The sequence below is a fragment of the Salmo trutta genome, chromosome 36 (genome assembly GCF_901001165.1).
Source record: "Salmo trutta chromosome 36, fSalTru1.1, whole genome shotgun sequence".
In the NCBI taxonomy this organism is placed as follows: Eukaryota; Metazoa; Chordata; class Actinopteri; order Salmoniformes; family Salmonidae; genus Salmo; species Salmo trutta.
Window position 1 is genome coordinate 676,834 of NC_042992.1, and position 27,741 is coordinate 704,574.

General features: G+C 44.1%; 1 protein-coding gene and 1 long non-coding RNA gene across 2 annotated transcripts; both read left to right on the top strand.

Moving 5' to 3' along the window:
* The first annotated feature begins 2,918 nt into the window (after positions 1-2,918).
* azin1b (antizyme inhibitor 1b) lies at positions 2,919-27,403 on the top strand. The gene is made up of 12 exons (XM_029736103.1): positions 2,919-3,091; positions 4,813-4,956; positions 5,468-5,639; positions 6,605-6,778; positions 8,750-8,922; positions 9,734-9,862; positions 10,161-10,242; positions 16,278-16,352; positions 16,532-16,697; positions 17,099-17,214; positions 20,465-20,688; positions 25,580-27,403. The coding sequence occupies exons 3-12, from the start codon at positions 5,538-5,540 to the stop codon at positions 25,659-25,661; spliced, it is 1,323 nt and encodes a 440-aa protein (XP_029591963.1). The 5' UTR covers positions 2,919-3,091; positions 4,813-4,956; positions 5,468-5,537; the 3' UTR covers positions 25,662-27,403.
* LOC115176240 (uncharacterized) lies at positions 17,221-17,863 on the top strand. The gene is made up of 2 exons (XR_003872195.1): positions 17,221-17,734; positions 17,775-17,863. It is a non-coding gene; the product is annotated as an uncharacterized LOC115176240 (long non-coding RNA).
* Positions 27,404-27,741: the final 338 nt, after the last annotated feature.

The following is a 27,741-nucleotide window of genomic DNA, read 5'->3' on the forward strand; positions in this document are numbered from 1 at the left end:
AACAATAGGGTGTAACAGTAGCAGTAGGGTGTAACAGTAGCAGTAGGGTGTAACAGTAACAGTAGGGTGTGACAGTAACAGTAGGGTGTAACAGTAGGGTGTAACAGTAGCAGTAGGGTGTAACAGTAGGGTGTAACAGTAACAGTAGGGTGTAACAATAGGGTGTAACAGTAGCAGTAGGGTGTAACAGCAGCAGTAAGGTGTAACAGTAGGGTGTAACAGTAGCAGTAGGGTGTAACAGTAGGGTGTAACAGTAACAGTAGGGTGTAACAATAGGGTGTAACAGTAGCAGTAGGGTGTAACAGCAGCAGTAAGGTGTAACAGTAGGGTGTAACAGTAGCAGTAGGGTGTAACAGTAGGGTGCGACAGTAACAGTAGGGTGTAACAGTAGGGTGTAACAGTAGCAGTAGGGTGTAACAGTAGGGTGTAACAGTAACAGTAGGGTGTAACAGTAGGGTGTAACAGTAACAGTAGGGTGTAACAATAGGGTGTAACAGTAGCAGTAGGGTGTAACAGTAACAGTAGGGTGTAACAGTAGGGTGCGACAGTAACAGTAGGGTGTAACAATAGGGTGTAACAGTAGCAGTAGGGTGTAACAGTAACAGTAGGGTGTAACAGTAGGGTGTAACAGTAGGGTGTAACAGTAACAGTAGGGTGTAACAGCAGGGTGTAACAGTAGCAGTAGGGTGTAACAGTAGGGTGTAACAGTAACAGTAGGGTGTAACAGTAGAATGTAACAGTAGGGTGTAACAGTAACAGTAGGGTGTAGCAGCAGGGTGTAACAGTAGCAGTAGGGTGTAACAGTAACAGTAGGGTGTAACAGTAGGGTGTAACAGCAGGGTGTGACAGTAACAGTAGGGTGTAACAGTAACAGTAGGGTGTAACAGTAACAGTAGGGTGTAACAGTAGGGTGTAACAGTAGCAGTAGGGTGTAACAGTAGGGTGTAACAGTAACAGTAGGGTGTAACAGTAGGGTGTAACAGCAGCAGTAAGGTGTAACAGTAACAGTAGGGTGTAACAATAGGGTGTAACCATAGCAGTAGGGTGTAACAGTAGCAGTAGGGTGTAACAGTAGGGTGTAACAGTAGGGTGTAACAGCAGGGTGTAACAGTAGCAGTAGGGTGTAACAGTAGGGTGTAACAGTAACAGTAGGGTGTAACAGTAGGGTGTAACAGCAGCAGTAAGGTGTAACAGTAACAGCAGGGTGTAACAGCAGCAGTAAGGTGTAACAGTAGGGTGTAACAGTAGGGTGTAACAGTAACAGTAGGGTGTAACAGTAGGGTGTAACAGCAGGGTGTAACAGTAGCAGTAGGGTGTAACAGTAACAGTAGGGTGTAACAGTAGGGTGCGACAGTAACAGTAGGGTGTAACAATAGGGTGTGACAGTAGCAGTAGGGTGTAACAGTAGGGTGCGACAGTAACAGTAGGGTGTAACAATAGGGTGTAACCATAGCAGTAGGGTGTAACAGTAGCAGCAGGGTGTAACAGTAGGTTGTAACCGTAGGGTGTAACAGTAGGGTGTAACAGTAGGGTGTTACAGTAGGGTGTTACAGTAGGGTGTAACAGTAGGGTGTAACAGTAGGGTGTTACAGTAACAGTAGGGTGTAACATTAGGGTGTAAACATTTGGGAGTGACACAAACTTTGAACTCCTGTGTTATTTCTTACATCGACACTTTCCTCATAGATGAACTTTGTTAAGCACCCATTTTGTTTGGCTTGGTAAAATTCAGGTAAACATTCACTCGAGTGACCCACTTTTATGTAATTGGTTCTATAAAAACGAAATCTATAACTATTCTGTAACTGGTGTAGGGTGACACAAAGACACAAATTCTGACAACTGTAGCAGGATGAGAAATGAACCACCAGTTACAGAATAGTTATGGATTTCGTTTTTTTATAGAACCAATTACATAAAAGTGGGTCACTCGAGTGAATGTTTACCTGAATTTTACCAAGCCAAACAAAATGGGTGCTTAACAAAGTTCATCTGTGAGGAAAGTGTCGATGTAAGAAATAACACAGGAGTTCAAAGTTTGTGTCACACCCAAATGTTTACAGCTATTGAATATTCCCTGAATCTTGTGACTATGCATAATTCACCCTGTAAATGAACTTGGACTTAAAACCATTTCACTCTGTGAGGAGCATAAGCTGAATCAGTGTTTCAAACAAGTGAAAGAAATTAGTAACATTTCTATATTTATTTAGGACAAACAAGAATTTAGATTAGAGCAGTGGTACCCAACTCTGGGTCCTGGAGTACCCCCTACAGTAAACATTTTTAAACACAATTGATTCAACTTGTCAACTAATCATGAGGCCCTTAATGAGTTGAATCAGGTACATTTGCCCAGGGCTACAACAGAAATGTGTGCCGCTGTGGGGATTGTAGCACTGGAGTTTGGGTATTTGGGTAGCTGAAATGGGATTCTATAGTATAGCAGATAAACTAAAAAAAAATCCTGTTTAATGTACAGTATTTGTGTTTACATGATGTGCGCACTGCATTGACAGAGTGTCAGCTGAGCCACATAAATAATAGGAGATCAGACACAAATAGCCAGCGTTTACTTTAGTCACACAACTATGAACAAGTTCATTGGTTTCAATGTGAGCAACATCTGTTGCTACTGTTCATAATTATATAAATGATTCAGAATCTTATTCAACAGCAAATGCAACTAAATTGTCATAACATTCATGAGTCTGAAATAATCTCCCAAACAGTTTTCGCATGATAGTCCCTATATCTCGATAAAGTTATATGTAAGCATTAAATAATATAATGACCATGATTAAACTCACAACAATTCGGAAATACATATTTGGTATTGACTTTAAAAAAAATAGAGAAACATGATTGGCTAAGGCAAAGCAGACCCCGCCTCGTTGATGACGTTTTTCCGTCTTCGTTCCTCCCACTAGCCCAGAGTAACAACGTCCGGACATTTACCGAGCTCTCGTCAGCCAAAACATATGGCAAAAATAGACGCTTTTCTTTCTTTTTATGTGGTGTGCACTACATTTTAAAAATTCCGCCGAAAAAGAGAAGACGATTTTCCGAAACATTTTCGCCGTTATCTCACGTAAGTATTAAAAAAACTTCGATTGAATGTTTTTTTTGGTTTAAATTCGTGCTAAAGTGAGCTGGTTAGCCAACGCAACATGGCGGTCGCAGTCCTAACCAGCGAACAGGATGCTAACGGCTAGCTAGCCACAGGACAGGCGAGTAGCTGGCTAGCTACCTGCTTACCTTTTCCATCTGGAAATGGCGCTCTTGTAAATATTTACACACATTGTTTACATGTAGAAACAAAATAAGATACTATTTGATAAATTATGGCATTTTAATGTATTTTTACGATTTTGGTAGCTCGCTAGCTAGCTACGTGTACTTGTTAGCGCAATGTCAACAGCCGCCGTTATCTTCATGAGTTCTAGCTACTGTCAAATGTTAAAACGTTTCGCTGTGTCTCTGGAGATTGACAGCAAAATAAATGTTATTAAGTAGCTACCTACATCTTAATGTTTATCAGACATCATTCCTTGGTCGTTTGCTGTGTTGTGATAAACTAATGAGCTAAACTGAACCAGTATGTGTTAGACTTCTCTAACGCCCAGAAAGCTCCGGTTCAAACTCTCATTCACCAGCTTTACAAACGTTATGTCAAAATACGTTCGTTGGTCACCAAATATGGAGTTTCGCTGAGCAACTATCTTAATAATTGACTCCCGTTACGACTGGTATGTACTTCTTTTTTTAAAAAGGTATCAATCAAAATGTCCAAACAAGCGATAAAATGCCAGCTCGATCTCCAGGGTTTACTCATGATAGCCACGCACGGGGCTGAAGTACAGCGGTTGAGGATATTGGAGGTGGCCAAGAGGCTTTTTCCCCCCCATTAATTGTAATTATTTTATTTAGACTTTTTTTGGAAGTACATACCGGCTCAACGTGAGTACATTTAATATGGTTGCTCAACGAAACTTTGTATTTGGTTATCAATGAACGTATTTTGACAAAACGCTTGCCGAGCTGGTGAATGGGAGTTAGAATCTGGGTGTTAGAGAGGTCTAAAGTACAGGTTCAGACCTAGTTACATTTTCTAATCTATACTTGTTTATATCCTACCCGTTCATCAAGGTAATCCACGATACTGTTTCAAAATACCGCCTTTACTGGGAATCAAAGTAACACTTGCTAGATTACATTAGTGTTTTGCGTTGCATGGCAACATTTTCTCTCCCATTTATTTCTTTGCTTGTCAAAGCACATTGATTAATTATGCTAATAATATGTTTTATTGATGTGTATCCAACAGCTTTCAGCCTCAGTAAATGAATCTTAAACTCCCCTAGGAATGTTTTTCCTAAACATAGTTGGTTACAGTGCTCCGGTAAATGAGTACAGAATGCCATGTTTTAACATTGTCAATATTTACCTAAAGCACAACTGGGTAGCAGCTAAGTACGTAACATATCGATCCTTCCATACACCACTGTGTAGTGGAAAAGTCACTAACAAATGGTTATTTTAGGGTGCAGTAAATTTCACTCAACATAGCTATGTGTACAGACTTTACCATCAGTATAATCTCCCAAAGCTGTCAATGAATATAATTACTTTCCGGGTTTATGCAATAGTGACTAGATCTGAACACACTGTACCCTCTATCTATGCTGTTACGCCTGGCTGACTATGTTAACGACTTGTCTGAGCCTCTAGGCCTTTGAGTCACACGTTTTCCAGTTTCAACACAAACAATCAGCAACTTTAAAAAAAAACGTGTACCTGTTCTCCCCACAGGGCTCCCTCTTCTCTTTACAGGTGTATAACTGCTACCCAGAAGGCCTAGGGGCGGCCCTTTACCGGGAGCGCTTTGACTTCAACGCTGAGCCGCCTTGGGATCCTAGCTGATAGCGGGACACGGCCATCTACAGACTTGTCCATGTAAGCAGAAGCCATTCTGACACTTTCCGTAGGCTGCTTTCGAACCGGACGAACGTACTTTCCGTAGGCTGCTTTCAAATCGGACGAATGTATGCGTAAAAAGAGCAGGGACTCGATGGTTCCCAATAAGAGCAGTGCGTTGTGGGAAGGCCTAGTGGTGTTTTTGCTGCGTCAGACAACCAGTTGATGTGTTTTGGTTTGAAGGCACCCTTACAAAGGGGCTTATTTATGTCTACATGTGATATAAGCAGCTTTTAGATCAAGCTGACGCCTCTGGAATTAAAGTCAATATTGGACACATCATACACAGTCCAACCCATGTCTCAGCAAGCATGGTGGAAAATAAATATATTTTTATCTACTTCTGTCTTCAGATATTTGAAGTGTTTGAAAAGTAATTATTTTTTGTTGTTGTACCATCTTGCATGGTTTCTTAAATTAGTTTTGTAATAATTAAGGTGATTGTCCACCTACCAGCAACATATCGTTGTCCTCTGTCTGTGTGTTGCAGGACCCACGGCTCAGTCGCGACTTTGACTTGACTACTACTTCTTTATGATTGTCTGCTGAATACGGTTGAGATGAAAGGACTTGCTGACCAACCAAACCACATGATTGAACTCCTGGAGAGAGGAACCACCCTGGAAGATGTCATTGACGGACATGTTTACGAACAAGCTCTGGTGAGGGAATTAATTGATTTCACATGAACAGCTAAAAGAACCCTGGAGGATGATTCATGAAAGCCTTAACAATGTGTAAATCCCCCCCCCAATTCCTTGCCTTGTGGCTGTTGTGCCCTGGGGATGAACCAATTGCTGTGCTCCGAAGCACTACTCACTCGCATGTCTCTCAGATCTCAATTGTTATAAGCTAATGCCCGTCATGAGGTCGAGTCCTTCTCACAGGCATCGCAGCTCTGAAGGACTAGTGAAGAGACACCAGGGGGTACACGTATCCTCATCCAATTCAGAGGCGCACATTGAAGATGTTGGAATTGTCCACATTTACTTTTCTTCAGGCAACAAGATGAGTGTGTGTGTAACCAGCGCTTGTCTTTCAGTGTGTGACCAGCGCTTGTCTTTCAGTGTGTGTGTGACCAGCGCTTGTCTTTCAGTGTGTGTGTAACGTGTGTAACCAGAGCTTGTCTTTCAGTGTTTGTGTGTGTGTGTGTAACCAGCGCTTGTCTTTCAGTGTGTGACTAGCGCTTGTCTTTCAGTGTGTGTGTGACCAGCGCTTGTCTTTCAGTGTGTGTGTGTAACCAGCGCTTGTCTTTCAGTGTGTGTGTGTGTGTGTGTGTGTAACCAGCGCTTGTCTTTCAGTGTGTAACCAGCGCTTGTCTTTCAGTGTGTGTGTGACCAGCGCTTGTCTTTCAGTGTTTGTGTGTGTGTGTGTGTGTGTGTGTAACCAGCGCTTGTCTTTCAGTGTGTAACCAGCGCTTGTCTTTCAGTGTGTGACCAGCGCTTGTCTTTCAGTGTGTGTGTGACCAGCGCTTGTCTTTCAGTGTGTGTATGTATATATTTATTATATCTATATCTAGTGCTTCGCTATATATTTGTGTGTGTGTATATATATATTTACAGACAGACAAGCACTAGAGAGGTGTGTGTGTGTGTGTGTATATATAACTAGCTCTTGTGTTCCCCAGGCTGAAAAGAGTGTGTTTGTAGTGTCTGACCTTGGGTCCCTGATGAGACAGCATGTCCAGTGGCAGCTCACCATGCCCCAGATCAGGCCCTACTACCAGGTCCAATCCAACAGCAGCCTGGTTGTCATCGAGGTCCTGGCCTCTCTCGGCCTCGGCTTCGTCTGTGCTAACAAGGTGAGTGGTACCTTTTTTTACATTTTTTTTATTTTATTTTATCACTTATGTTTTTATGAAAACAAAGATCAATCAAGTAACACTAACAGCATTCTTGAATAGCTTGTCATTCTGTGGGCTTTCTCTGTGCCAGTGGGATCACAAACACTAAAGGATAGGTAATAACACATCCGCCACGCTGACCCTCAACACGGAGGCCCCTCAGCGTTGTGTACTTAGTCCCCTCCTGTACTCCCTGTTCACTCAGGACTGCAACACCATCATTAAGTTTGCTGACGACACAACAGTGGTAGGCCTGATCACAGACAACGATGAGACGGCCTATAGGGAGGAGGTCAGAGACCTGGCCGTGTGGTGTCAGGACAACAACCTATCCCTCAACGTGATCAAGACAAAGGAGATGATTGTGGACTACAGGAAAAGGAGGGCTGAAAACAACCCCATTCACATCGAAGGGGCTGTAGTGGAGCGGGTCGAGAGCTTCAAGTTCCTTGGTGTCCACATCACCAACAATCTGTGATGTAGTCTCAGGAGACTGAAAAGATTTGGCATGGGTCCCCAGATCCTCAAAAGGTTCTACAGCTGCACCATTTACATTTACATTTAAGTCATTTAGCAGACGCTCTTATCCAGAGCGACTTACAAATTGGTGCATTCACCTTATGATATCCAGTGGAACAGCGAGAGTCTCCTGACCGGTTGCATCACCGCCTGGTATGGCAACTGCTCGGCCTCTGACCGCAAGGCGCTACAGAGGGTAGTGAGTACGGCCCAGTACATCACTGGAGCCAAGCTTCCTGCCATCCAGGACCTATATAATAGGCGGTGTCAGAGGAAAGCCCATATAATTGTCAGACTCCAGTCACCCAAGTTATAGACTGTTTTCTCTGCTACCGCACGACAAGCGCCAAGTCTAGGACCAAAAGGCTCCTCAACAGCTTCTACCCCCAAGCCATAAGACTGCTGAACAATTCATAAAATTTCCACCGGACAATTTACATTGACTCCTCCCCCCCCTTTTGTATACTGCTGCGACTTGCTGTTTATTATCTATGCTTAGTCACTTCACCCCCACCTACATGTACAGGTTACCTCAACTAGCCTGTACCCCCGCACACTAACTCAGTACCAGTGCCCCCTGTATATAGCCTCGTTATTGTTATGTTACTTTTTATAATTTTTTTATTTTAGTCTACTTGGTGTTAGGACCGGCCCTAAACAAGAAAACCACACAGCCATTTTCCAAGCAAGGAGAGACAAAGTCAAATAGTTCCATTACTGTTTGTAGAAACATGTCAAACAATGTTTACAATCAATCCTTAGGGTCTTTTTAACATTAATCTTTGATAATATTCCAACCGGACAATAGCGTATTCATTAGAGGAAAAAGAAGGAACGGCGCGCCCGCGCAGTAAACAACTCACTGGTCCCAGGCTTGAGACAGCTCTTATTCTCTCCCCAGTAACAGTAGAAGCATGAAACAAGGTTCTAAAGACTGTTGACATCTAGTGGAAGCCTTAGGAAGTGCAAAATGATCCCACACACACACTGTAGTTTGGAAAGGCAATCAATTGAAAAACTACAAACCACTTCCTGGTTGGATTTTTTCCTCCGGTTTTTGCCTGCCATATGAGTTCTGTTATACTCACGGACATCATTCAAACAGTTTTAGAAACTTCAGAGTTTTCTATCCAAATCTACTAATAATATGCATATCCTACCTTCTGGGCCTGAGTAGCAGGCAGTTTAATTTGGGCACGCTATTCATCTGAATATCCGAATACTGCCCCCTGTCACCAAGAAGGGCTTGTAAATAAGCACGTCACGGTTAGGTCTACACCGGTTGTTTTCGACGCATTTCACAAAAACATTTTATTTGAACTACACGTCTAACTGTTTCATTGTCCTCTCCTAAAATGAAACTTGTATGTCATGTGTTCTAACGTATGTGCATATGATGTGTTGTCTCAGGCTGAAGTCAGTCTGGTGTTGGACCATGGCGTGCCCCCTGACAACATCATCTTCTCTGGAGTTTGCAAACAGCTGTCCCACATCAAACACGCAGCCAAGAACGGCGTCGACCTCTTGGTGTGCGACAGCGAGACGGAACTCTGCAAGATAGCCCGTTCTCACCCCAATGCCAGGTAGGTGCCCATGCAGACCAGAGTCTCTAAAAGGAAATTGCACATCTAAGTGTTTCTTGGTTTGTAGTTAACTGGGAAAAGTTGAAGTAATTCAAAAGGGAAAAAAGCTCCTTCACTCTTTTTTATCAGTATCACATACTGATATGTCCATGTCAGGTCTCTGAACTATGGAAGAGAGGACCGTGCCAGGTCTCTCTGAACTATGGAAGAGAGGACCGTGCCAGGTCTCTGTGAACTATGGAAGAGAAGAGGACCGTGCCAGGTCTCTCTGAACTATGGAAGAGAAGAGGACCGTGCCAGGTCTCTCTGAACTATGGAAGAGAAGAGGACCGTGCCAGGTCTCTCTGAACTATGGAAGAGAAGAGGACCGTGCCAGGTCTCTCTGAACTATGGAAGAGAAGAGGACCGTGCCAGGTCTCTGTGAACTATGGAAGAGAAGAGGACCGTGCCAGGTCTCTCTGAACTATGGAAGAGAAGAGGACCGTGCCAGGTCTCTCTGAACTATGGAAGAGAGGACCGTGCCAGGTCTCTGTGAACTATGGAAGAGAGGACCGTGCCAGGTCTCTGTGAACTATGGAAGAGAGGACCGTGCCAGGTCTCTGTGAACTATGGAAGAGAAGAGGACCGTGCCAGGTCTCTGTGAACTATGGAAGAGAGGACCGGTCACTAATGAATTTTTGTAAATGGTGTAAATTCTTCTGTCTTATGTTTTTTTTTCTTTTTTTCTCAGCACCACAGGTCAGATTCCTGGGACATATGTAAAATGTCCTTAGTGAATAAAGTGAATTGTGCCTTTCTCTCTTCCTCCCAGGCTGCTGGTTCAGGTAACTACATGGGCCCAGGCAGCAGAGACCAGCATGGAGTTTGGCTGCTCTCTGAAGAGCTGTAGGCGCCTGCTGGAGGCTGCCAAGGACCTGGGGGTGCAGGTGGTGGGAGTTACGTAAGTACACATCTTTCACAGTGTAGTTAGGATGCTGTTAAATGGTGACCATCACACGTAGTGCTTTGTCCGTTGGAATGATTTAAAGGGTTGGTTCATCCAATCTACATGTTTAGGTTCAATCCATTTGACCTTGAGTTACCTGTTGGGGCTGTAGCGACAAATTGATCTGTTTTACTTCTGCTTCAGGCAGTAGCTACCATGATTTAGCATCTTCCTAATCCTTACAATCGTATTTTAGAAACCTAGTTACTACTGTTAGTACAGTAATTACAATTGTCTTTGGTTGTGTCTTCAGGTTCCACGTTCCCAGCTCCTGCAAGGACCTGCAGGCCTACACCCACGCGCTGTCGGATGCCCGCTGTGTGTTTGACATGGGGGTGAGTAGAGGAGCTTATTACAGGGTATTAACCTCTCAGGGCTACGTGGGACGCTACTGTCCCACCTGCGGGACACACTATTCAACAGCCAATGAAATAGCAGGGCGCCAAATTCAAAACAGCAAAAATCTCATCATTCAAATTTCTCAAACATACAACTATTATATCCCATTTTAAAGATACACCCTAGATAACCCTAACCACTTCTGGTTAACCCAACCACAGTGTCTGATTTCAAAAAGGCTTTACGGCGAAAGCATTAGATTAGGACAGCACCTTGACGAGAAAAACCACACAGCCATTTTCCAAGCAAGAAGAGGCGTCACAGAAAACAGAAATACAGCTAAAATGAATCACTAACCTTTGATGATCTTCATCAGATGGCACTCATAGGACTTCATGTTACACAATACATGTATGTTTTGCGCGATAAAGTTTATATTTATATCCAAAAATCCCATTTTACATTGGCGTGTAATGTTCAGAAATGTTTTGCCTCCCAAAACTTGCGGTGAATGAGCACATCAATTTACAGAAATACTCATCATATACGTTGATAAAATATTAAATTGTTATTCAAAGAATTATAGATACACTTCTCCTTAATGCAACCGCTGTGTCAGATTTCAAAACAACTTTACAGCGAAAGCACACTTTGCAATAATCTGAGTACAGCGTTCAGACACGAAGCCAAACCCGCCATTTTGTGGAGTCAACAAAACTCAGAAATAACATTATAAATATTCACTTACCTTTGATTTTCATCAGAATGCACTCCCAGGAATCCCAGGTCCACAAATGTTTCTTTTGTTCGATAAAGTCCATCATTTATGTCCAAATACCTCCTATTTGTTCGCGTTCAGTCCACTACTCCAAATGTAGGAAGCGCGCGAAAATGTCACAATGAAAAGTCAAAAAAAGTTCAATTTACGTTTGGTAGAAATATGTCAAACGATGTATAGCATCAATCTTTAAGATGTTTTTAACATAAATCTTCAGTAATATTCCAACCGGACAATTCCAATGTCTTCAGAAAAGGAACACAGCTCACACTCATGTGAGTGCGCGCCTCTGAGCTCATGTCATTTTTTTCACTCATCTACTTCCAGGCCCTCTTATTCTATTCATATTCACAGTAGAAACATGAAACAACGTTCTAAAGACTGTTGACATCTAGTGGAAGCCTTAGGAAGTGCAAAATGAACCCTCAGTCACTGTATACTGGATAGGGAATCACTTGAAAAACGACAAACCTCAGATTTCCACACTTCCTGGTTGGATTTTTCTCAGGTTTTTGTTATACTCACAGACATCATTCAAACAGTTTTAGAAACTTCAGTGTGTTTTTCTATCCAAATCTACTAATAATATGCATATCCTACCTTCTGAGCCTGAGTAGCAGGCAGTTTAATTTGGGCACGCCTTTCAACCGAACGTCAAAATACTGCCCCCTACCCTAGAGAAGTTAACCTTCCTGATCAGAGGTCAACCTACAGACTTTATTCATAACCACTCCATCTGACCATGTCATCTCCCCCTTAATACCCTGTAATAAGCTCCTCTACTCTCCCCATGTCATCTCCCCCCTTAATACCCTGTAATAAGCTCCTCTACTCACCCCCATGTCATCTCCCCCTTAATACCCTGTAATAAGCTCCTCTACTCACCCCCATGTCATCTCCCCCCTTAACCTCTCTAGGGCAGGTGGCACCAAATCGTCCCACCTACGTAACAGCCAGTTGAATCCTGTGGCGCGATATTCAAATACCTTAGAAATGCTATAACTTCAATTTCTCAAACATATGACTATTTTACAGCTATTTAAAGACAAGACTCTCGTTAATCTAACCACACTGTCCGATTTCAAAAAGGCTTTACAACGAAAACAAAACATTAGATTATGTCAGCAGAGTACCCAGCCAGAAATAATCAGACACCCATTTTTCAAGCTAGCATATAATGTCACAAAAACCCAGAAGACAGCTAAATGCAGCACTAACCTTTGATGATCTTCATCAGATGACACACCTAGGACATTATGTTATACAATACATGCATGTTTTGTTCAATCAAGTTCATATTTATATCAAAAACCAGCTTTTTACATTAGCATGTGACGTTCAGAACTAGCATACCTCCCGCAAACTTCCGATGAATTTACTAACAATTTACTAAATTACTCACGATAAACGTTCACAAAAAGCATAACAATTGTTTTAAGAATTATAGATACAGAACTCCTCTGCACTCGATATGTCCGATTTTAAAATAGCTTTTCGGTGAAAGCACATTTTGCAATATTCTAAGTAGATAGCCCGGCATCACAGGGCTAGCTATTTAGACACCCAGCAAGTTTAGCCTTCACCAAACTCCGATTTACTATTAGAAAAGTTTGATTACCTTTCCTGTTCTTCGTCAGAATGCACTCCCGGGACTTCTACTTCAATAACAAATGTTGGTTTGGTCCCAAATAATCCATAGTTATGTTCCAACAGCGGCGTTTTGTTCGTGCGTTCAAGACACTATCCCAATGGTAAATAAGGGTCACGCGCATTTCGTGACAAAAGATTTCTAAATATTTCATTACCGTACTTCGAAGCATGTCAACCGCTGTTTAAAATCAATTTTTATGCCATTTTTCTCGTAAAAAAGCGATAATATTCCGACCGGGAATCTGCAATTAGGTAAACAGCCGAAAGAAAATACAGCACGGGGTCGACTCGGGCACGCGCCTAATTCCTTTGTCCTCTGATCGGCCACTTGGCAAAGGCGATAATGTGTTTCAGCCTGGGGCTGCCTCGATATCGTTCAGCTTTTTCCCGGGCTCTGAGAGCCTATGGGAGCCGTAGGAAGTGTCACGTTACAGCTAAGATCCTCACTCTTCAATAAACAGAGACAAGAAGAACGACTCCTTGTCAGACAGGCCACTTCCTGCATGAAATCTTCTCAGGTTTTTGCCTGCCATATGAGTTCTGTTATACTCAGACACCATTCAAACCGTTTTAGAAACTTTAGGGTGTTTTCTATCCAAAGCCAATAATTATATGCATATTCTAGTTACTGGGCAGGAGTAGTAACCAGATTAAATCGGGTACGTTTTTTATCCGGCCGTGTAAATACTGCCCCCTAGCCCTAACAGGTTAATACCCTGTAATAAGCTCCTCTACTCTCCCCCACGTCATCTCCTCCCTTAATACCCTGTAATAAGCTCCTCTACTCACCCCCATGTCATCTCCCCCCTTAATACCCTGTAATAAGCTCCTCTACTCACCCCCATGTCATCTCCCCCCTTAATACCCTGTAATAAGCTCCTGTTTCTCCCATCTGACCATGTCATCTCCCCCCTTAAAGGGCCAACCACACCAAGGACAATAACTAAATGATCCATAACTATATACGTTGGCGAGCCTCCACACCTGCAGCCCTTTATTGTTCTGCATGTTGAAGGGGATGTCGACTACCATTACAGGCAACATCCGCGCTGAGCTAAAGGCTAGAGCTGCCGCTTTCAAGGCGCGGGACACTAATCCGGATGCTTATAATAAATCCCTCAGCAGGCCGCGACCGGGAGACCCATGGCGCAGCGCAATTGGCCCAGTGTCGTCTGGGTTAGAGGAGGGTTTGGCCGGCAGCGATGTCGTTGTCCCATCGCGCACTAGCGACTTCTGATTCGGGGTGGGCGCATGCGCCCTGACACGGCCGCCATGTGTACGGTGTTTTCCCCCGACACACTGGTGTGGCTGGCTTCCGGGTTAAGCTGGCATTGAGTCAAGAAGCAGTGCGGCTTGGTTGGGTCGTGTTTTGGAGGACGCATGGCTCTTGACCTTTGCCTCTCCCGAGTCTCATTGCTGCAACTCCCGTACGGACAATTGGATACCATGAAATTGTGGAGGAAAAAGGGGTCGAGGTTAAAAACAAAAAACAATACAGGACTAAGATTGAATCGTACTACACCGGCTCTGATGCTCGCCGGATGTGGCAGGGCTTGAAAACTATTACGGACTAAAAAAGAGAAACCCAGCCGCGAGCTACCCAGTGAAACGAGCCTACCAGACGAGCAAAATGCTTTTTTGTGCTCTCTTCGCTGGGCCAGACGAATTACCAGGACGTGTACTCTGAGCATGCACTGACCAACTGGCAGGTGTCTTCACTGACATTTTCAACCTCTCCCTGACTGGGTCTGTAATACCTACATGTTTCAAGCAGACCACCATAGTCCCTGTGCCCAAGAAAGCGAAGGTAACCTGCCTAAATGACTAACCGCCCCGTAGCACTCACGTCGGTAGCCATGAAGTGCTTTGAAAGTCTGGTCATGGCTCACATCAACACCATTATCCCGGAAACCATAGACCCACTCCAATTCGCACACCGCCCCAACAGTTGACGCGATCGCACTCCACACAGCCCTTTTCCACCTGGACAAAAGGAACACCTATGTGAGAATGCTGTTCATTGACTACAGCTCAGCATTCAACACCATATAGCCCACAATGCTCATCACTAAACTAAGGATCCTGGGACTAAACACCTCCCTCTGCAACTGGATCCTGGACTTCCTGACGGGCCGTCCCCAGGTGGTAAGGGCAGGCAACAACACATCTGCCACGCTGATCCTCAACACTGGGGCCCCTCAGGGGTGCGTGCTTAGTCCCCTCCTGTACTCTGTTCACCCACGACTGCGTGGCCAAGCACGTCTCCAACACCATAAAGTTAGCTGACGACAACAGGGGTATACCTGATCACCGACATGGTAGAGTGTTCGATCGGGATTTGAACCCGATCGAACATCTCCTGAGAGACCTGAAAATATCTGTGCAGCAACACTCCCCATCCAATCTGACAGAGCTTGAATGGGAGAAACTCCCCAAATACAGGTGTGCCAAGCTTGTAGTGTCATACCCAAGAAGACTCAAGGCTGTAGTCACTGACAAAAGGTGCTTCAACAAAGGCATTCAGACCCTTCACTCAATACTATGTAAATGTGATATTATTATTTTTTTATTTACATTTGCTAAGATTTAAAAAAAAAAAAACGTTTTTTGCTTTGTCGTTATGAGGTATCGTGTCTAGATTGAGGGGGGAAAAAATTAGTTAATCCATTTTAGAACAAGGCTGTAACTCAACAAAATGTGGGGAAAAAGTCAAGGGGTCTGAACTTTACGAATGCAGTGTTCATACATAAGGTATGCTACAGTAGAAATTACCACATAGATAATTAGCAGGCAGCGTGCCTTGGTTTGAGGGCAGGTTAACTGTCCTGTTGCGCAACAATCACATGTTGGAACAGAGAGGGCATTATGACATCACATGTTGTTGGAACAGTGAGTGCATTATGACATCACCTGTTAGAACAGTGAGTGCATTCTGACATCACATGTTGTTGGAACAGTGAGTGCATTCTGACATCACATGTTGTTGGAACAGTGAGTGCATTCTGACATCACATGTTGTTGGAACAGTGAGTGCATTATGACATCACATGTTGTTGGAACAGTGAGTGCATTCTGACATCACATGTTGTTGGAACAGTGAGTGCATTCTGACATCACATGTTGTTGGAACAGTGAGAGCATTCTGACATCACATGTTGTTGGAACAGTGAGTGCATTCTGACATCACATGTTGTTGGAACAGTGAGTGCATTCTGACATCACATGTTGTTGGAACAGTGAGTGCATTCTGACATCACATGTTGTTGGAACAGTGAGTGCATTATGACATCATCTGTTAGAACAGTGAGTGCATTATGACATCACATGTTGTTGGAACAGTGAGTGCATTCTGACATCACATGTTGTTGGAACAGTGAGAGCATTATGACATCACATGTTGTTGGAACAGTGAGTGCATTCTGACCACTCTGGCTGGGGGGGTGACCAGCTGGATATTTGGAACTCACGCGTGAAAAGTTTATGTCCATAGACATCCTGTAAGTGTTCAATATCAAATTCTCAGGCCTGATTGCCCCGTGTCTCCCCCCGCCCTTCTCTTTTTTGCTCTTTAAAAAAAAACATTTCTGTCTCTTTCCTGGTTAGGCAGAGTTGGGGTTCAACATGAGCATCCTGGACATTGGCGGTGGATTCTGTGGCTCAGAGTTTCAGCTCAAACAGGTACATGATGATACCTCTCATCACATGGCATTACTTACACACAAAAAAACGATGCAGATTGTATGTTATCCCAAATGGCCCCCTATTCCTAATAGGCCCTGGTAATACGTAGTGCACTATAGAGGGAATATAATGCTGTTTTGCACACAGACATTACTCAACTGACTTCTTCTCTCTAGGTTCATACCACCGTCAGACTGCTGCTGGATGCCTACTTCCCCACTCTGTCTGGAGTGCAAGTCATTGCTCAGCCTGGTAGCTACTACGTCTCCTCTGCCTTCACTCTGGCTGTCAATGTCATCGGCAAGAAGGTTGTGGCCCGGGACTGGAACGGCCTTGCTCAGGGTGAGCCTGCTGACTGAATACTGCCATCACTACTATTAATTGCTCCCGGGTTGCTGTTGATAATGACAGGCCGTGGCCGTGACCCCACCCTCTAAGTCTGGCTCGGAAGTTAGGATGTGCTTAAAAATAAAAAAATAAAACATTTCTATTTAATTAATGGGATAGGATGGAGGCAGTATTTCTCTGTAGGATGAGAAAATACCTATAACAGAGCACACACACCATGTAAGAGAATATCTAAGAGCAGGTGCTGTAGAACATTACAATGAACCCACTAAGGGGCCTACGGTATATTACGCAATGTGGCAATGAACCCACTAAGGGGCCTACGGTATATTACGGTCTCTTTGTTGGTGTACTCCGTTTTGAAACATCCTGCCTGCCTCCTCATCCATCTTCAGATGAGCTGACACCAGATGACGAGCCAGAGTTCCTGTACTACCTGAACGATGGTGTCTACGGGTCTTTCTCCAGCAAGCTGCTAGGAAGCACCATCCCTGCCCCGGCTGTGCACAAGGTCAGTAGCAGCTAGCCGGGTCCTCGTCAGAGGAGACGAGGTCAGTAGCGGTGGGCCGGGTCCTCGTCAGAGGAGACGAGGTCAGTAGTAGCTGGCCGGGTCCTCGTCAGAGGAGACGAGGTCAGTAGCGGCTAGCCGGGTCCTCGTCAGAGGAGACGAGGTCAGTAGCGGCGGGCCGGGTCCTCGTCAGAGGAGACGAGGTCAGTAGCGGCGGGCCGGGTCCTCGTCAGAGGAGACGAGGTCAGTAGCGGCGGGCCGGGTCCTCGTCAGAGGAGACGAGGTCAGTAGCGGCGGGCCGGGTCCTCGTCAGAGGAGACGAGGTCAGTAGCGGCGGGCCGGGTCCTCGTCAGAGGAGACGAGGTCAGTAGCGGCGGGCCGGGTCCTCGTCAGAGGAGACGAGGTCAGTAGCGGCGGGCCGGGTCCTCGTCAGAGGAGACGAGGTCAGTAGCGGCGGGCCGGGTCCTCGTCAGAGGAGACGAGGTCAGTAGCGGCGGGCCGGGTCCTCGTCAGAGGAGACGAGGTCAGTAGCGGCGGGCCGGGTCCTCGTCAGAGGAGACGAGGTCAGTAGCGGCTTAGTAACTATTAAACCCACCAAAATCAAAGTTTAGTCATTTCTAACATGTACTGCCCTATTTTTTTTGTATGAAAAGGGGATAGAAAATGCAAGGTTAATGTCATGTGAAGTTTAATAACTTTACTTTTTGATAAAATATGTGAAAATTCCAGACAGGGCTTATTGGGTATTGTGCACCCATTAAGCCCATGGGTGTGCCAAATAAACCCACCCTCTTAAATAATCGATTTGAATTAATTTCCCTTACAAACTGGCATTTCTTTTGTAAAATGTCATTAGATATATCTCCCCTAAAGTTATTAAAATAAGCTGATTATTCCTAGTCATTGTGAAAGTAGCACTCAAGTCTCCCCTTACTGTGTATTATAAAGGTACAGGTGGTGGGTAGGGCTGTGGCTCTCGCTCCAACCTTCCCTCCTGCAGTATGTATAGGTCTCTAGTAGGGCTGTGGCCCTCTCTCCAACCTTCCCTCCTGCTCTTCTCGTAAGGAGCATCAGTATGTATAGGTCTCTAGTAGGGCTGTGTGTTATAAAGGTACAGGTGGTGGATAGGGCTGTGGCGGTCATGACATTTTGTCAACCGGTGATTGTCAAGCAAATAACTGTCGGTCTCACGGTAATTGACCGTTAATGAACATAAACACATTCAGCATCTCCTGGCTTCCCCACAGACTACAAGCCACTGATGCAGACCTTTGGAACATCTACATTTTAAAAATACCAATAAATCCATGTAATATAATCTACCTAAACCTTCACAATAAATCCATGTAATATAGTCTACCTACACCATCGCAATAAATCCATATAATAGTCTACACCATCACAATAAATCCATGTAATAGTCTACACCATCACAATAAATCCATGTAATATAGTCTACACCATCACAATACATCCATGTAATATAGTCTACACCATCACAATACATCCATGTAATATAGTCTACCTACACCATCACAATAAATCCATGTAATATAGTCTACCTACACCATCACAATAAATCCATGTAATATAGTCTATCTACACCATCACAATAAATCCATGTAATATAGTCTACCTACACCATCACAATAAATCCATGATTTATTTTAGACGGGTCTAAAGAAACATGATGAGGAAAGTGTAATCCATTTCAGAAGAACAGAATAAATCAGAATTGTCATTACGTTATGCCCTGATCTGGCTGTGGGCTAGACTCGTTCATTTAGCAAACAAGATTAGCTTAGAATTCTGTGGCATATACACTACAGGTCAACAGTTTGGACACACCTATTCATTAAAGGGTCATTATTTATACAATTTGGTGACGCTATCAAAACTGAAATAACACATAAAATACACTTTTTTTTGGTTACTACATGATTCTAGCCACCCTTTGCCTTGATGACAGCTTTGCACACTCTTGGCATTCTCTCAACCAGATTCACCTGAAATGCTTTTCAGGGAGCTGCCTATGTTTTACAACCGGTGTAGAGCCTACAGGCCTATGGGCTAGGCTACATGAGGTGTGAGACTATGATTTGAAAAAGTCGCAAAGGAAAGGCTTGAGCTGTTTCCTGCCTTCACTGCACACAAGCTGAGCATCCTTCACAGAGCTTGAGAGGGTCTGTAGAGAAGAATGGGAGAAACTCCCCAAATACAGGTGTGCCAAGCTTGTTGCGTCCTACCCAAGAAGACTCAAGGCTGTAATCGCTGCCAAAGGTCCTTCAACAAAGTACTGAGTAAAGGGTCTGAATACTTTATGTACAGTGCACCTCTTCACTTTTCCCACGTTTTGTTACTTTACAGCCTTACTCTAAAATTGATGAAATAGTTTTTTCTTCATCAATCTACACACCATGACAAAACAAAAACATGTTTTTTGACATTTTTGCTAATTTATAACAAATTAAACTGAAATACCACATTTACAATCAAGTTGTAGAAACATCTCAGGGATGATCAATTGGAACAGGATGCACCTGAGATCAATTTGGAGTCTCTTAGCAACGGGTCTGAATACTCATTTAAATAAGGTATTTCTGTTAAGGGGTTTTGTGTGTAGATTGAGATTTTTTTTTCAAATCCATTTTAGAATAATGCTGTAATGTAACAAACTAAATGTGGAAAAGGTGAAGGTTTTGAATACTTTCCGAGTGCGCTGTATATAATATGATTAACGCGTTTTTTTAATCAACTTAAATCTGAACGAAAAATATTCATACTCATTTTATTTGAATATTTGGAATATCAACACACTATCCCCAATGTGTTGCACTGCAAACCGGGCTTAATAAACCACATAGGACCGTAAGCTGGCAGGGAGTTGAGAAGCCTCCGTCGGTGGGCAGGGAGTTGAGAAGCCTCCGTCGGTGGGCAGGGAGTTGAGAAGCCTCCGTCGGTGGGCAGGGAGTTGAGAAGCCTCCGTCGGTGGGCAGGGAGTTGAGAAGCCTCCGTCGGTGGGCAGGGAGTTGAGAAGCCTCCGTCGGTGGGCAGGGAGTTGAGAAGCCTCCGTCGGTGGGCAGGGAGTTGAGAAGCCTCCGTCGGTGGCAGGGAGTTGAGAAGCCGCCGTCGGTGGCAGGGAGTTGAGAAGCCTCTATCATTTGCTGAACATATAGTTTGATATGCCTCACCTGCTCAAAGACCGTGTGTGTGTGTGTGTGTGTGTGTGTAATCTTAACCTCTCCTTCCACAGAGAGGGTCTACGACGGAGGAGCCAGTGTTCTCCAGCAGCCTGTGGGGTCCATCATGTGACAGCCTAGACCAGCTGGTAGACCACTGCCTGCTGCCTGAGCTCAGCCCTGGAGACTGGCTGGTCTTTAACAACATGGGGGCTGCTGGCCTGGGGGACCTATCCTCCTTCAGTGACCCCTCAACCATCAGACCACCAGTCTACTACACTGTCTCCACTGCTGACTGGTACGGCCAAGTTATAGTGCTACAGGGGGAGGTCTAATGTGTATTTCTCGCTAGTGTTGCTTCATGTGTTGCGTCTCTAGTCATATAGTTAGAACGTAGCTTTCTTACCAACTAATGGCCGTCTCTAGCCCAGATAGCTACGTTCGAACTTTCTTACCAACTAATGGCCATCTATAGTCCAGATAGTTAGAACCTAGCTTTCTTACCAACTAATGGCCGTCTCTAGTCAGATAGTTAGAACGTAGCTTTCTTACCAACTAATGGCCGTCTCTAGTCAGATAGTTAGAACGTAGCTTTCTTACCAACTAATGGCCGTCTCTAGTCAGATAGTTAGAACGTAGCTTTCTTACCAACTAATGGCCGTCTCTAGTTAGATAGTTAGAACGTAGCTTTCTTACCAACTAATGGCCGTCTCTAGTCAGATAGTTAGAACGTAGCTTTCTTACCAACTAATGGCCGTCTCTAGTCAGATAGTTAGAACGTAGCTTTCTTACCAACTAATGGCCGTCTCTAGTCAGATAGTTAGAACGTAGCTTTCTTACCAACTAATGGCCGTCTCTAGTCAGATAGTTAGAACGTAGCTTTCTTACCAACTAATGGCCGTCTCTAGTCAGATAGTTAGAACGTAGCTTTCTTACCAACTAATGGCCGTCTCTAGTCAGATAGTTAGAACGTAGCTTTCTTACCAACTAATGGCCGTCTCTAGTCAGATAGTTAGAACGTAGCTTTCTTACCAACTAATGGCCGTCTCTAGTCCAGATAGTTTCCATAAGAAATCTTCATCTAATTGCTGTGTGGAGCGGAGACTCAGACACACAGGGAGCGGTGTTGTAGCAGCACGAAGCAGCTGACTACAGCTAAACTAGCAACATCAGTCACACAACCTTTCTCTCCTGTTCTACTGGTTTTCATATCAACTTTCTTTATTTGTCCAGAAGCCAAAAGCACTATCATAATCATATTAACTTGGTTTAATACACTTGGTGTAATCCTAACAACATACAGGAACTCAAATCCTTCTGCTCACCCGATCTAGAATTCCTTACAATCAAGTGCCGGCCATTTTACCCACCAAGAGAATTCTCGTCCGTTATCGTCACAGCTGTGTACATTACCTCAAGCAGACACCAAGATGGCCATCAAGGAACTTCACTGGACTATATGCAAACTGGAAACCATATATCCTGAGGCTGCATTTATTTTAGCTGGGTATTTTAACAAAGCAAATTTGAGAACAAGGCTACCTAAATTCCACCAACACATTGAATGTAGTACGCGCATGGGCAAGACCCTAGACCACTCACTGCTACTCTAACTTCTGCGATGCATACAAAGCCCTCCCTTTGGCAAATCTGACCACGACGCCATCTTGCTCCTTCCGTCTTATAGGCAGAAACTCAAACAGGATATACCAGTGACGAGAACCATTCAACGCTGGTCCGACCAATCGGAAACCACGCTTCAAGATTGTTTTGATCACGCGGACTGGAAAATGTTCCGGTCAGCCTCAGAACAACATCGACCTATTATACGCTGATTCGGTGAGTGAGTTTATAAGGAAGTGCATTGGAGATGTTGTTCCCACTGTGACTATTAAAACCTCCCCTAATCAGAAACCGTGGATGGGTGGCGCCATTCACACAACTGAAAGCACAATCCACCGCATTTAACCATGGAAAGAGGTCTGGGAATATGGCTGAATATAAACAGTGTAGTTATTCCCTCCACAAGGCAATCAAACAAGTGAAATGCCAGTACAGGGACAAGGTGGAGTCGCAATTCAACAGCTCAGACACGAGACATATGTGGCAGGGTCTACAGGAAATCACGGACTACAAAAAGAAATCCAGCCACGTCACGGACACCGACGTCACGCTTCCAGACAAACTAAACACCTTCTTTGCCCGCTTTGAGGATAATACAGTGCCACCGTTGCGGCCAGCGAACAAGGACTGCACCGCCCCCCCCCTTCTCTGTGGCTGACGTGAGTAAAACATTTAAACGTGTTAACCCTCGCAAAGCTGCCGGACCAGACGGCATCTCAAGCCATATCCTCAGAGCATGAGCAGACCAGCTGGCTGGTGTGTTTACGGACATATTCAACCGCACCCTATCCCAGTCTGCTGTCCCCACATGCTTCAAGATGGCCACCATTGTTCCTGTACCCAAGAAGGCAAAGGTAACTGAACTAAATGACTATCGTCCAGCAGCACTCACTTCTGTCATCATGAAGTGCTTTGAGAGGCTAGTCAAGGATCATATCACCTCCCCCTTACCGGCCACCCTAGACCCACTTCAGTTTGCAGACGACGCAATCGCCATCACACTGCCTTATCCCATCTGGACAAGAGGAATACCTATGTAAGAATGTTCATTGACTACAGCTCAGCATTCAACACCATAATACCCTCCAAGCTCATTATTAAGCTGGAGGCCCTGGGTCTCAACCCCTCCCTATGCAATTGGGTCCTGGACTTTCTGACGGGCTGCCCACAGGTGGTGAAGGTGGGAAACAACATCTCCACTTCGATGATCCTCAGCACTGGGGTCCCACAAGGGTGTGTGCTCAGCCCCTTCCTGTACTCCATGTTCACCCATGACTGTGTGGCCATGCACGCCTCCAACTCAATCATCAAGTTTGCAGACGACACAACAGTGGTAGGCTTGATTACCAATAACGACGAGACGGCCTACAGGGAGGAGGTGAGGGCCCTCGGAGTGTGGTGTCAGGAAAATAACCTCTCACTCAACGTCAACAAAAGAAAGGAGATGATCGTGGACTTCAGGAAACAGCAGAGGGAGCAGAAGGTGGAAAGTTTTAAATTCCTGGACATACACATCACAGACAAACTGAAACGGTCCACTCACACAAACAATGTGGTGAAGGCGCAGCAGTGCCTCTTCAACCTCAAGAGCCTGAAGAAATGTGTCTTGTCACCCAAAACCCTGACAAAGTTTTACAGATGCACAATCGAGAGCATTAGCCTGGTACGGCAACTGCACCGCCCTCAATCGCAAGGCTCTCCAGAGGGTAGTGAGGTCTGCACAATGCATCACCGGGGGCAAACTACCTGCCCTCCAGGACACTTACAGCACCCAATGTCACAGGAAGGCCAAAAAGATCATCAAGGACAACAACCACCCGAGCCACTGCCTGTTCACCCCGCTACCATCCAGAAGGTGAGATCAGTACAGGTGCATCAAAGCTGGGACCGAGAGATTGAAAAACAGCTTCTATCTCAAGGCCATCAGACTGCTAAACAGCCATCACTAACTCAGAGAGGCTGCTGCCTACATTGAGACCCAATCACTGGCCACTTTAATAAATGGATCACTAGTCACTTTAAACAATGCCACAAAATAATGTTTACAAATCTTACATTACTCATATCATATCACATGTGTATATATTGTATTTTATACCATCTATTGCACCTTGCCGATGCCGCTCGGTCATCCATATACATTCATGTACATATTCTCATTCACCCCTTTAGGTTTGTGTGTAAAAGGTATTTGTTGGGGAATTGGTAGATTACTTGTTAGATATTACTGCACTGTCAGAACTAGAAGCACAAGCATTTCGCTACACTCGGATTAACACCTGCTAACCATGTGTATGTGACAAATAAAATTTGATTTGAAACCATCCTAGTTCTTGAATATTTACATTTTCTCTCTTTCAAAGTTGCTAATGGATAAGTTAATCTGTCTCGTGAATTGGCTTGCATCAGGTGTCTTTTTTTCCCCTCATTGAACGGTGGTGTTCCTTACCATCTCTACCTTCAGAACCAGCTACCTACCTTACCATCTCTACCCCTTCAGAACCAGCTACCTACCTTACCATCTCTACCCCTTCAGAACCAGCAACCTACCTTACCATCTTTACCACTTCAGAACCAACTACCTGCCTTACCATCTTTACCACTTCAGAACCAACCAACTACCTACCTACCTTACCGTCTCTACCCCTTCAGAACCAACTACCTACCTACCTTACCGTCTCTACCCCTTCAGAACCAACTACCTACCTACCTTACCGTCTCTACCCCTTCAGAACCAACTACCTACCTACCTTACCGTCTCTACCCCTTCAGAACCAACTACCTACCTACCTTACCGTCTCTACCCCTTCAGAACCAACTACCTACCTTACCGTCTCTACCCCTTCGGAACCAACTACCTACCTACCTTACCGTCTCTACCCCTTCGGAACCAGTGTAGCTGGATATATTTGGGGCTCCCGAGTGGCGCAGTGTTTTAAGGCACCGCTTCTCAGTGCTAGAGGCGTCACTACAGACCCTGGTTCGAATCCAGGCTGTATCACAACCGGCTGTGATTGGGAGTCTCATAGGGCGGTGCACAATTGGCCCAGCGTCGTCTGGGTTTGGCCGGTGTAGGCCGTCATTGTAAATAAGACTTTGTTCTTAACTGACTTGCCTAGTTAAATAAATAAAATAAAAAAATTACATTTTGGCAAATGATGTATTCTTTTCTCTGCCTCATTCCAGTAGCTGCATGTTCAATACTGTGAGATGTTTTTTAATCTCTTATTGAAAAAAAGACTGTTCATAGTATTTCCTGTTTAACCGGTTAATGGCGGTTGGTTAGTTGGCAACAAAATTGACTGAAATTTGCATCCATACTCATATTAGATATCAGTGTGATGTCCATCATGCTCGGAGTTCAGATACTGAAGTGATGCTGTACAAGAAATATTGGTGCACCCATATCTTCCATCTTCACTGTTTGTGATAGATAATATATCAAAACATTGACAAGATTTATACTGAAAATATTGTTGGAAGCCATGCCATCATTGCCCATTCCTGCTTTATTGTATTCCACTGCACCTTTTATTAGCCAAACGATTTTCCTCTGTGTTCCCCAGGTACAACATACAGGAGGCTGGGATCGCTGTGGAAGACATCATGAAGAACTTCTCCATGGTCCAGTACGGAGCTCAGCTCTGAGAGAGATCTCCTTACCCTGGGCTTTTAGCGGTCAACATTCCAACAGCCTTGGAAAATGCAGTGTTCAACTTTCCAGGAAGGTTGATATAAGACTTGTGATTTCCTGGGAACAGAAAACGATTTATTGGTGACCCATACATCAATTCTCAATTTGTTTTTGGAAAAAAGAAAAAGATCAACGTTTTATCCTTCTTCCTCCTCCTCAGCCAGCTAGAAAACACGTTTATCCCTCTTCCTCCTCGCCCCTCCTCCTCTTTCTCAGTCAGACAGAAAACAACACATTTCTCCCTCTTCATACTCGCCCTTCCTCCTCCTCAGTCAGATAGTAAACAACACGTTTATCCCTCTTCCTCCTCGCCCCTCTTCCTCAGTCAGATAGAAAACACATTTCTCCCTCTTCATACTCGCCCTTCCTCTTCCTCAGTCAGATAGTAAACAACACGTTTATCCCTCTTCCTTCTCGCCCCTCCTCCTCTTCCTCAGTCAGACAGAAAACAACATGTTTAACAGTAACATATGCAACAAAATGGATGACTGTGTAGATGGAGCCCCGCTTCCTAACCAGGTTTATTCATTATATAGTTTACATAAATGTGTAATTGGTTAATTTCTATTATATATTGATTACCTGTTGACAGTCTTGTAAAAAATCACTTGTCTGTTCAACACGATGATGCATTTTGTCTATAGAAGAGGATTTGCCAGGTTTAATATTTAAAATCAGTACTACATTTTTTTGCTTTTGACCCCATAGTCTAGTGAAAGTGAGATGTTAACCTTAACCCATTCTTGATTAAGTTTCATATTTTACTTGGGTTTATTAATTGCATTTTTGTAAAACAATATGGAGCACGTTTGCGCTCCAGCCAACATTTCCCCAAGTACATGCGGTTTAACAAAGCTGAATCTTCCCGTGGGAATACTGTTGTCTGTTTGAACTCTACATGGTTAACTGATTCCATTGTGATGTCTTAACGTTGTTACTTGGTGAGAGGGGCATTTGAAGGATTTGTTGAAGTGATTTTCTTCTCAGAGGAGTTTTGAACAGAACTAGCTGTGTTCTGTTTGCTAATGTACAGACAGAACTTTACCGGGCTAGCTAGAAATCCTTTTCGAGGAAGTGTTCTGGACAGCAAAGCCCACTACAGCATTACAGCCCATGGCTTTCACTCTCGTATATGCTGTATAGCTTCTCTGCTGGGTTAGAGATACAACAAACATCAGCCTTTAGGCTTGGACACACTTGGAACATTTTGGTATTTTTTTTTTTTATATATAAACATTTCAACCACAAGTGTGTTACAAGGCCTTGTTCTCTGTCGCCACAGCACATAGCAGTCCACTAATAGACTTGTCTTCGTATTTATGTGGATCTAGCTTCTCATGCCTCTCTTACTGTATGGTGATCTAACATGGAGTCTTGTACAGTTTTAATGTCTAAATAAGGTGACCACAGCTGGACCCATATCTGATTGTGTTCTTTCCATCTCCGTTGCTCATTGTCAATCCCAAACTGTTTGCCATGACAATGAGTGACAAGGAAGTGGGCATGATAGCGCAAACAGACTGGCACTCAAGCTAGACCAGACCTGACTGAACTCTTAACTGTCCCCCTTGTTGGAAAAGTAAAGTACTGGAAATTACTTTTTAAGGCACTAATGGACCATATCCTATTTTTGACTGTAAATTGTGCTTGTTAAAGTAATGCAAGTGATTAATTTAATACATCTTTTGGACTGAAACCCTGTCTTTGGAGTTTTGTTTTTTGCATCTCTGGATATATATATATATATATATAATGATTTTACTGAGTAAATATAAGGAAATCAGTCAATTGATATAAATTTGTTAGGTCTGAATCTATGGATTTCACATTACTGGGCAGGGGCGCAGCCATGGGTGGGCATAGGCCCACCCACTGGGGAGCCAGGCCCAGCTAATCGGAATGAGTTTTTTTTCCCACAAGGGCTATATTACAGACAAATACTCCCCAGTTTCATCAGCTGTCTGGGTGGCTGGTCTCAGACGATCCCGCAGGTGAAGATGCCGGATGTGGAGGTCCTGGGCTGGCGTGGTTACA

What these genes read in the sequence shown, in the direction of transcription:
- azin1b (XM_029736103.1), top strand. Translation starts at nt 5,538, where the DNA reads ATGAAAGGACTTGCTGACCAACCAAACCACATGATTGAACTCCTGGAG. An exon ending in GCTTCGTCTGTGCTAACAAG is followed by an intron (nt 6,779 to 8,749) that starts GTGAGTGGTACC and finishes GTGTTGTCTCAG; the next exon opens with GCTGAAGTCAGTCTGGTGTT. An exon ending in CGTTCTCACCCCAATGCCAG is followed by an intron (nt 8,923 to 9,733) that starts GTAGGTGCCCAT and finishes TCTTCCTCCCAG; the next exon opens with GCTGCTGGTTCAGGTAACTA.